Genomic DNA, 11,216 nt, shown 5'->3' with positions numbered 1-11,216 from the left:
GCTCAAGGTTACCACTTAGCTTGTGAAGTGTGTTTCACATGTGAGCACAAAGTGAAAAACTCGAAGACAAGGCAGGCTTTGACTTGCCCTGAGCAACCATCACCTCAAAATGTTTTCATCAGTGAAGTTCCACTGCAGGCTACGCCATGGTTTCATCTTAATTATGTTTAAGCTTTCAGGTTCGTCAACCTGTTGAAGCGGTTCAAAGCGTCGAGCTCTCTCTGTAGGACACACATGCTGTTAACTTTCTGCAGCACAGGAGAACAAACTGTTTGGCTTATTCTATAAGGTTCCTCCTCTCAGAGCCTTTTTAAAACTTCACTCCACTAAAAGAACAAAGAAAAAACAGGAATTGGATTCAAGTTGGATCATTTGATTTTTATTGCTGATTTTTATGCTTCTATGCTGGTGTGGCTGGATACGTTCTGTCTTTGGGTTGTCTGTCTGTGTGTCCCATTCTTGAGCATAACACCTAAAGAACGCTCTGAGGGAACGTCCTCAAATTTGGCACAAACATCCCACTTGGACTGGATGAGGAACTGATCAGATATTGATGGGTAAAGGTCACTGGGACCTCACGCCTGTCATCCCATGACCATGTTGCCTCAAGAAGGCCTTGAGGGAGTTTCCTCAAATTTGGCACAAAAGTCTAACAGGATCAAATGACACAGTGATGACATGTTATATCCCAAAGGTCAAAGGTCAGCATCACAGTGACATCATCATGTTTTAACGTCATATCTCAGGAACAGAAGGGGAGACATTTGGTCACATACTGAATTGGTGACTCTAATCTTGAAACTGTGCTGACTGTATAGATCTTCTGTGTGTGAAGGGTTAATGTTTTGGAATTTGCAGCTTCTCTGCAGCAACATTCATATTTGAAGCATTGTCAGTTGTCATGGTGACGTATGAGTCTGGATGGAGGGATGTAAACTGTAACTGCAACTTGACTGGTTGGCAGAAGTGTACAACCATAAGGTGGTACAGTAGTTCTTGTCTAAGTTTTATTCACGTCCTCTAAATGTCTGTATTACTGTCATTTTATCATATTGTTCTGTTCTTCACACATGACATCTACTGCACGTCTGTCCGTCCTGGAAGAGAGATCCCTCCTCCGTCGCTCTTCCTGAAGTTCCACCATTTCTTTCTCCTGTCAAAAGGGATATTTTGTGGAGTTTTTCTTTATCCACTGTAAAGGTCCAAGGACAATAAAAAAATAAAAAAAATCAACCTCTCAGTGCTCTGTGGTGGATAAACTATGTAACAGAGACAGATTTTAAATTAACTCAAACTTAGTATGAAATTTCTGCTCTGAAACTCCCTGTTAATAATCAGCCGGCATACACTGACACATATCTGCAATAAAAAAACTTCTTACAGCACGTTTTCCTAAATTCTGCACAAGTTGGTGAAGATGTTTCTCTATTTGCCAGTGTTAAGACAAAACTTTATTCACCCCAAGGGAAACTGCTGATTGTGTTGTGTCTCGGTGTTTTCTTAATTGGCAGTGTGTTGAGCCCTCAGGGCCACCGTATTAATCCGTCTAGCTTGCTTCTTAAAATAAGAGACTTGTACAAACAGGGTGATATATTTATTTAGATGGACTTCTCAAGGACCAAAAGAAAAGAAGATCTCAGTTGGTTTGCAGTGATGTATCTTAATATGCAACATTACAAGGAATGATTCAAACCTTTACATCTCTAAAATGACCAACATCGTTATAAATTGTTGAAGGAAATGGGTATCAACTTAATGCTGAGTATTAGACTTTCAGTCTTTATTGGAACCACTGTCAGTAGGGCAGTCTTTGAAGAATTCATTGCAGGCGATAGTCAGCACACCAACCAGAATGATGAACTCCTTGAAGTCCACCTGACCATCTTGGTCTTCATCCAGGTCAGCCATAATCTTCTTGACCATTATGGGGTTCTTGCTGCACTGAAAGAGAGAAGAATCATGATAAAAATGGAACCAAAGAGAAATTTGTTTCACAAGATCAAATCATGATGGTGACTGCACTTTAAAAATCATAAGAGCTTTTCCCAAAATGCTACAGACTAAGATAGTGATGTTCATGAGAACCCAACTCTGGGCCTCATGTGAGAACCGCTCACACTGACGGATTAGTTTCTTAGTTGCACGTACGCCATGTAGTGTTCATGAAACTTCTCACATTGTTTGGTTTATAGAAACTCATCTTCTTCCAGTCTTCTCTCTACAGTGAGGTTTATTCTGATAACTTAATAAATGTTCTGAGGTTGATGACAACTTTTACTGAGAAGCACCTTACTGCGATGTTACTGGAGGTCTTTGCACACTGAGTCTGAAACTTTTGTCTGTCATTAAAATTTTCGGAACAAGTCAGTCAGATAGGTAACTGTCTTTTCATTTTGTCACATGTTTCAAATGTTCACATCTAATAGAATAAAACGCATCAGAGTCAGCGTTTTGTTTGGATATGGATTAAAAACACGCATCTGAAAAAAGGGATTCAGTTTGCAAAGGCCTTTACAATTGTACTTTGTATTGTAAATAATGTGAGGTTACACAACACTTGTGGTTTCAGTCAACAAGATACTCACTCTCAGGAAATCACTGAGTTCTCCCTTTAACAGGTTCTTCAGCTCCGTTTTGGTCAGCTTGTACTTGTCACCTTCTTTTCCAGAGTAGGAGTGAAACACTTGGATGATAGCCTCTATCGCATTTTGCAGGTTGGACTCTTTTGGATCAGACATTTTTCCAGTTCCACAAGTAAAGCCTGGGAGAACATATCAAGAGAGGCACTGTTAAAAACATACTTAATATGGACTAGTTCAAGTCTTCGGGTCCAGTTTGTAGGTGAATTCATGGCGTCTAACAGTGAGGACGGCAGATTGCAACCAGCTGAAACCTCTCCTGGTTGGAATCCCTTCAGGAGGTCACTGTTCAGGAGGTTTTTACCAGGAGCTAAATTATTGACAGAGGTCTCTTCCTCTCCAAAACAGACCAGCTGATTTGAACCAGGGAAAAAAAAAAAGACACTGAATAAAGCAGTTTCAGGGAAAAAAAAAAAAAAAAAAAAAAAAAAAATATATATATATATATATATATATATATATATATATAAAAAATATATATATATATATATTTTTTCTTCCGAAGGCGTTTGGCATGTCCCAGACAGGCTGCCATAAGTGTGCTTATCATTTTACTCTGACAACTTAAAGGAGAAGTCTGGTATTTTGCACTTTGAGCTCCATGTCTGGGTTGTTTATGATGAAATAGAGCGGCTCAGACCAAAGTTGTGACGATTGCTCATTTTCTGTGAATTTGTCTTTCCCCTGCCTGGCTTAACACTGCTGCCTATGGCCATGTGTGAACCTGTCCTCACACCACCCTAAACATTGGTTTTCAAAGCCATGAAACTCACTGAGTGGTCAGTGGTGTTCGTTGATGTTCTGACATACAAATCATAGCAAACTCTGGTTTCCATCCGTGTTTTCACTCTTCATCTCGATTGTGGAACTATTTTTCCAGCTGCCTCACACCCGTCTGTAAACTTCCGTCTGATCGTTCGTTTGACCCTGAAGCGTTATACACTCCAGTGTCGCCAACCGGCAGGAAACCATTGCAATGTAATGGAACACAGAGAAGAAGCAGAAGAAGAAGGTTGGCGATGTGTTCAAAGGCATTGTACTGCGAAGGTTGTTCACAAGGGAGTAATCCATTGTGCAGTTGTTTAAACTTGTTACAAAACTTTTTCTTTCGTTCTCGTTCTTCCTCCAGGAGCGCACACAGCACTGTGGAGCCGGCACTTTCGCTGAGCTAAAAGACTACAATGACCACAACCTTGTCGTAAACAACCCCCTTTCTGTTTCTGGTGGCGGATTACTACCAACGGACAATGAGGCTTCACGGAAACCACAGCGTGCTACGATTTTTATGTCAGAACATCAACCAACACCACTGACCACTCGGTGAGTTTCATGGCTTTGAAAACCAACGTTTAGTTTGGTATTTCAGCAGTTTTGTGGATTTCACTGTGAAAACAGAAGAAGTCATTTAACACAGGATGGATGAGCTCAATCACAGAGTGTGATTCAGATCTGTGTGCAGAGGGCCAGCAGCCTCCATCACATTCTTGAGTACAGGAAGATAAAATGACTTTCAGTGGGAGGCTGAAGGAAAAAATAAAATCAGTTATCAGGGTGCCAAACATGCTCCTTTGTGGTGGTGTTAACGGGCAGAGGGCGAGGCGGTTTGGTGAAGTTTACTGGCACATAATAGATGCAAACTTTTCAAAAACATGAACTGGAAAGGAAATAAGGGAAAGTGAAAAACTCGAAGACAAGGCAGGCTTTGACTTGCCCTGAGCAACCATCACCTCAAAATGTTTTCATCAGTGAAGTTCCACTGCAGGCTACGCCACGGTTTCATCTTAATTATGTTTAAGCTTTCAGGTTCGTCAACCTGTTGAAGCGGTTCAAAGCGTCGAGCTCTCTCTGTAGGACACACATGCTGTTAACTTTCTGCAGCACAGGAGAACAAACTGTTTGGCTTATTCTATAAGGTTCCTCCTCTCAGAGCCTTTTTAAAACTTCACTCCACTAAAAGAACAAAGAAAAAACAGGAATTGGATTCAAGTTGGATCATTTGATTTTTATTGCTGATTTTTATGCTTCTATGCTGGTGTGGCTGGATACGTTCTGTCTTTGGGTTGTCTGTCTGTGTGTCCCATTCTTGAGCATAACACCTAAAGAACGCTCTGAGGGAACGTCCTCAAATTTGGCCGCCACGGACCAATGAATCTTCGCTGTGGGCGGAGCTTAGAATTGATTGGCCATAACTCCCACACCCTTTGACCTATCATCACCAAACTTGGTGGGTAGGTCCACAATGAGACTTGGAAGTTGCCTACCAAAGCATTTTGAGCTCAGCCTATAGGGGGCGCTATAAATGCCACACATCTGTATCTTAAAGACCATTGGATGGAATTTCACCAAATTTGGTATGCATGCTCTAGGGGTGGCTATTAACTAATATCTTGAGTGCCATGTTGATAGGTGAAAGTGGGCGTGGCCTATTCGTCATTAACCGTCATAATTTGCGTTTTATTAATTTATGACCAGCTGGAAGGACCTAGGGACATGAAACGTGGTACATGGACTATAAATGACATCCAAATACTGCTCAAAAAATGTGGTCCCAATCGGCCTTATGGGGGCGCTATAACATAGAGTGTAAAGCTTGAAAGGCTCTGCCCGCCGCACCACAAGTGCTATTGACTTGAAATTTTACACACACATCCTCCTGATAGTCCTCTACAAAAAAGCCTCTTGCACCATGAATGCCGCCCTTACAGAAGTTTTGCTAATTTTAATAATGTTAAAAACAGTAAAATGAATAAGCTTTTGAAATATTTGTGCTATCAACACCAAACTTGGTATGAGGCATCGGGGGACCGAGACACTCATTTCTATTATAAATGAGCAAGATCGGACGAAAAACACGGCTGCCGTCAAGCAAAATGTCCTTGGAAAGGGCGGGGCTTAGCGAATATTGGCTGTAAAATGTTAACCGTTTTTCCGATCGTCACAAAACTGGGTAAATATCATCAGAAGGGGACCAAGAACACACCCAAAAAAAGATTTTGAGATTGGCACATAGGGGGCGCCACCGCCATTCCCAGATATTCCCGTTTTTTTCCCAAACCGTTTTCCCACTGAAAATGAATTACGGAATCTTCAAAAATCACAAAATTTCAAACAGTAACTACCGATTCATACTTTCAGCTAGAAACTCCATTCAAACTGGAAAATATTCAGCAATTCCTTGACTTTATACATATGATTCAACTTTTCAACCCCATTCAAACTTTCCAAAAATATTCAGCGTTTTCTGAAACTTGGTTATAATGGAAGTCAATGAGAAAATCCTTCAAACTCACTCATCTTCACCCACACATCACGAACTCATACATTCACATAGAAACTCCATTCCAACTCTGAAATGTTGACATTGCCATTGACTTTCAGTGACTGATTCATATTTTCCATATCTCTTGTAGTTTTTCTACACCAGCTGTTTAAATATCATGAAATTTTCAGCCCTTCTCAGAATTTATAATGGGTGTGTATTGCGTGGAATGTTGAGAGTTAGAGTGGGTGATGTCATCGCTAGAGTGCACAGCACCTCTGAAATCATCAAGAAATTTTCTCTTAAACTCGCTGGTGCGGCCACATCGTTCACTCTACATACACAAATTGTACACCAAATTGTAGGAAAAGCCGTTCCGGTCGCAGAGGTGCGACCGCTGAAGAAAATGGATTTAGGGTTTTGGCTGCAGGTGGTCTAAAAGGACAACAAGTCCAACCAACTGCCCCATTCACTCCCATGTTAAGTGAGAGCCCAAATTTCTGGAAGAAAGCAGACCATTCCACTTATGTCCATCATGGCTCTGGCCTCATTTTTCACACCACAGAAATGAAATTTACACCTTTGTGATCCGCATCCTGTCCTCTCGCTCACGGTGTGCTTTTTGTAGCTGTAGCACTTACAGTTTTTCATTAAACAGTTGGAGTTTGAGAGGAACTTTTGGCTCAGTTTCTGCCTTTTCTTGGTGTATTTAAATTTGACTGTGCCATTGCCAACTGGTGATTGGCTGAATCAACTCCAGCCGTTCGGCCAATCGTCTGTGTGTCACAGCACAGTCAAATTTGAATATTTCAGTAACCTGACTTCTTTGCAGTTAAAGCCTCATCATACAGAGGTAATTACATATGTGTCAGTCTGCCTGTCTGGGTCTGTCTGTCTCTGTCTTTCTGTGTCCATCTTGGACATTTTAGACTGCAGTCTTTTTTAGCTGTTAAGTTAAGCTGTTTTTTCTATCTGTAAGTGGACATACACACAGACAGACAAACAGACTCACACATACACAAACGCGCGACAGCACGTGAACATACACACATTCAGGCATGCACACACACACAGACACACAGTGATACATTTACTGCTATTAATAATTAGCATATTGCTATGGGGATACTAGTTGGCAGCGAGCATCAGGCACACTCAAAATCTCATGTGAAATTTTCTAGTTCATTCATTCACTCATTCATTCATTCTTGAAAATGAAAATTTCATTCATGAAAATTTCAAATGCTCTGCAGAGATCAGATGAAGGCCACAGGATTTGTTTAAAGCCAATTTCCCAATTGCGTAACTTATATCATCAGGCCTTATGACCACATTATCATGAGATACATCGCCAACAGTAAAAACATCACTTTTAACACAGTTAAAAAGCTCCATGTAATGTCTTCTCCATAATTCCATAATATTTACACTGCCACTTACCCCCTCCATACTGGAGGACAAAGGTATTTTACTATGATTCATAATCTTGACTTGATTCCAAAAATCATTAACATCATTTTGTTGCATCTTCCTAGCCAATGCATTTGCTCTCAGAGTCAGTTCATTCCTCTTAATATAATGTACTGCATATTTGAACCTAGCAACAGCTTTCTTTTTAATTTCACTCTCAGGTCCATGCCTTGATTTACCAGCGATAACCCAATTTTTAAAAGCTTCTCTGGCTTGCTGGTGGAGTTCATCCACATACTCATTCCAGTTTTGAAAACAAAATATCAAACTATCAAAAGGTACACGGACCCTCACTACCACATAATACCACTTCATGCAAATGAAGCTATTATGTCATGTTTGAATAAAAAAGTCTGCATGTGCACATGTTGCTATAGTTATGTGACTTTTGAGGTCACGTGAATATATTTAGAATGGTTTGATAATTTGCCACTTAGACCATGGGGAGGAGACCAGCTGAGTAAACTGATCTGTGGATGAGAAACTTGCAACTGAAGAAGTTACCCCCACCCCCCGGCCTAGACACTGGGGAAGGTAGGGAATCTTGAGGTCACCGGATGAGGGAACTTCTCGGTTGAAGGTCCAGATTAAGACAGTCTGTATCTTGATGGAGGTGGTGCAGGGGTGGAGGTGGGCTGGGAGTTTTGCTGAAATGACAGCTGGATGACAGCAGAGAGAGAAATTTGACAGCTAATGACGGATTGGTAGAGAACAGGGAGAGGCTGGCAGACTGTGACTTGTTGAAATATGTGAAGAAGGGTGGAGCAAGAGGATAGTGGGAAAACAGAGAAGTGGCTTTGAGGTATACTTACGTAAAGAGATGATCTTCCTGTCTGAACTTTCACTTACCTTCATTTAGGTAAAATCATAATAGTACACTCACATCTGTGTCTTTAGCCTTACAGAATATTTTACAGCCTCTCCCATACACATCCATTATTATCTCCAGATTTCTCCCAAAATTATGATCATGGAACTGTGATTGCTTGAACATTAAAATACCTATTGAAACTTTGAAATACGCATCAATAGGTAAAATTTCAATTTATGTTTTGATGTTCAAATGGAGTCTCTATGTGTAAGTATACCACAAATGTTATTAGCATGTAGGCTAGCTGAAAACCCGATTTCAAGAAATGTGTGACTTGGAAAGAGTATGTATTGCTTGGAGCTTTCAGGGACAGAGTGGGGAACGTCTTGCACTACTGCAGATGAGGGTCACGGTGGCTGGTTTGGGGCGGAACAGGTTAGAACCCGCAGATTGCCGCTCGCGGCTATATTTGATTTATTTATTTTCTGACCTCATGTGCAGCGTATCAAGCTGCTGATGTCTGTGTCAAACTCAGCTTGAGGCGGAATAAAAAGGTGGAGGATGGGTCAGGAATGACACCTGAGAGGCTGCTACAGGGGGGCTGAGTCATTTCACCTCCCACCTCCATGAACTCTGTCCTCCATGAGGACAAAAGACAGACCTCCTGCAGGGCAGCCTGAGCCTGCACATAAAATACATTTAGATCGAGGCTTGCATTTCCTCCCAGAAGCCAGAAGCTGCCCGCACGCAGAGGATTCACTGTTGGTCATGTTTCATCATTTGAATATCTGATTCTTATCTATATGAGGACAGATAGCTGTCGTTAATAATGCAGGGCTGCTCTGTACCTGCCTGCCTGTGTCAACTATCTCTGCTTAGAGAGCCACAAGTGCTACATCACTTCTCTGAATGATGCGGCGCCACATTCCCTTAATTAGTCTCGATGATTGCCGTTAATCATTTATTCCCGCTGCGATCGGGGAGCTAATTAAAAGTCTTCGAATGTCAAATGCAAAGCTGCTGTTAATTAACTGATACTCAGACTAAAGCACGAACATTTTTGGAAATGTTAAAAACAGCCTGCAGATGCCACTCAACATGCAAATAATTAAATAAAACTCCTCTGACAGAGTTTATGTTGAGCCGTCAGATGTGTGTGTCCTGTCAGCATCAAAGCTTGTGGACCATCTGCACACACACACACACACACACACACACACATTAACAAAGAGAAGCAGGGACTCACCTGAACACAGCTGCTGCAGGAAGTGGCCTCAGCTCTCACCTCATCACTTATAAGGGCTCCTCTCACCTGCGTGCAGGTAAATCACTATCAGATAAGCGCCTCCCGCCGGACAGCATCACCTGCTGCACAGGTGAGCCGCAGGGCCATGTAAGGCAGCCACAGGGCTTTATCACAGCTCACAGTGTTTGCTCATCACAGCGGGAGGAACACAGCTGTGACTGTGACACACATCATGACCATGTAGGAACAGAGCTCTGCAGCCAGCTCGCTGATATCAGTGTTATCAGTTTCACTACACAAAAGCTAAGTAACTACAACCCAGTCCAGAAAAAATATTTTTGCAGCCACAGATATGTTACATTAATTTATTATTATAAAGTATGGTTAGGTTTAGGCACAAAACCACCTGGTTTGGCTTAAAGGTCCAGCATTTAGAAATTAGGGGCATATATTAGCACCAATACAACAATAATGATAATAATAATAATAATAATAATAAATAGCACTTCCCTTAACAAGGTTACAAAATAATTTTCAGATTAACACAAAACAAACAACAGTTAAATAAAACGCAAACAACACAGTTATCAATAAATACAATTTGGGCAGCACCACTTGGAGTCAGTGAAGGGAGCTGTGGCTGATACCAACATGAAGTGAATTACACTTATCCATGCCAGAATAAAATAAAAGCATGTATGACCATATGTAAACCTGAAGGAGTAAAAATATGTAGGACTGAACAACCAGGAGACCAGGCTTGCTGTGAACCAGGCTGGTAGAATGTTTAGGACCTATAGCTTTAATCTCAGTTTTGTCATCGTTAAATTAAAATAAATAAATATAAAAATGATTTAAAAAAAAAAAGTGATATCCAGCATTTGATATCATTGAGGCAGACAGGGAGGTTATGTGAGCTACAGGAGTTACTGGTTTGGAAGATCTTTCTGCTGGTTCAGTTTGCAATGATGCAGGTGAAGTGTTTACTGTTTACTGTCTTTCTGTACTGCAACAGAAAGACCTCTACTAACAGGGAAGTGTTCACTATCTTTACAGCAGGTTGCTCTGAACAAACAACTTCTTCATGTGTCTGTCAGTGAAGAACCAGTCTTGTGTAGAACATCACATACACACTAACAGGCCACCTACAGGTGACCCCCCAAAATAAGGACATGAAATGAGCACATGGAGGAACACCTTGATTATTACATCTCACAAATGTCCTCTTTTTGCTGACCGCTAGGAGACGGTCATCGTGAGGACACTGCATACACACCAATACAAATGATGAATGCAACAGCTGTTTAATCAAATGACACCATGCTTCTCCTTTCCTAGGTAAACTTCTCATTTTTCTCAAACTAAGAATTGTTTGAAATGTTTTCATGACCTCAAAATGAACCATTTGGTGATATATCTACTACCATGGAGTTCGTCCTGGGCTACTGTATGTTTCTAACCTGGAAATCCAGATGCCCCGCCCCTAGCAAATTCTAATTTGCTCTGCACGGGGATCTGGCCCCGACGAGCAGAGCCCGCTGAATCGCCATTGGACCAATCAGATCAGTCTATCTGACAGAGGTGGGCTCTGGGTGGGCGTAACATAATGACGAAAAGTAAACAGCCAAGATGGCAGCTGGTGAAGGACCGTGTCCATTCAGTTTAGCTTTGGAAGAAACGCTAAGCCAACTACACCTATCTTTCTCCTTGGGAGAGGAACAGAAGACTGCCCGAGAAGCCTTCGCTTCCAGGAAGGACGTTTTTGCCATTTTGCCGACGGGATACAGCAAA

At 41.4% G+C, this 11,216-nt stretch overlaps 1 protein-coding gene across 1 annotated transcript; it reads right to left on the bottom strand.

Annotated features, from left to right (window-relative positions):
- Positions 1 to 1,579: 1,579 nt before the first annotated feature.
- LOC117266221 (protein S100-A1-like) lies at positions 1,580 to 9,569 on the bottom strand. Its single transcript, XM_033641280.2, has 3 exons — positions 9,426 to 9,569; positions 2,586 to 2,761; positions 1,580 to 1,941 (listed from the first exon to the last, which is right to left on the bottom strand). Exons 2-3 carry the CDS (start codon positions 2,736 to 2,738, stop codon positions 1,774 to 1,776), a joined length of 321 nt encoding a protein of 106 aa, XP_033497171.2. The 5' UTR covers positions 2,739 to 2,761; positions 9,426 to 9,569; the 3' UTR covers positions 1,580 to 1,773.
- Positions 9,570 to 11,216: the final 1,647 nt, after the last annotated feature.

The sequence above is a fragment of the Epinephelus lanceolatus genome, chromosome 10, assembly GCF_041903045.1.
Source record: "Epinephelus lanceolatus isolate andai-2023 chromosome 10, ASM4190304v1, whole genome shotgun sequence".
In the NCBI taxonomy this organism is placed as follows: domain Eukaryota; kingdom Metazoa; phylum Chordata; class Actinopteri; order Perciformes; family Serranidae; genus Epinephelus; species Epinephelus lanceolatus.
The sequence above is the reverse complement of the archived record's forward strand: the minus strand, read 5'-3'. Positions and strand labels throughout refer to the sequence as shown.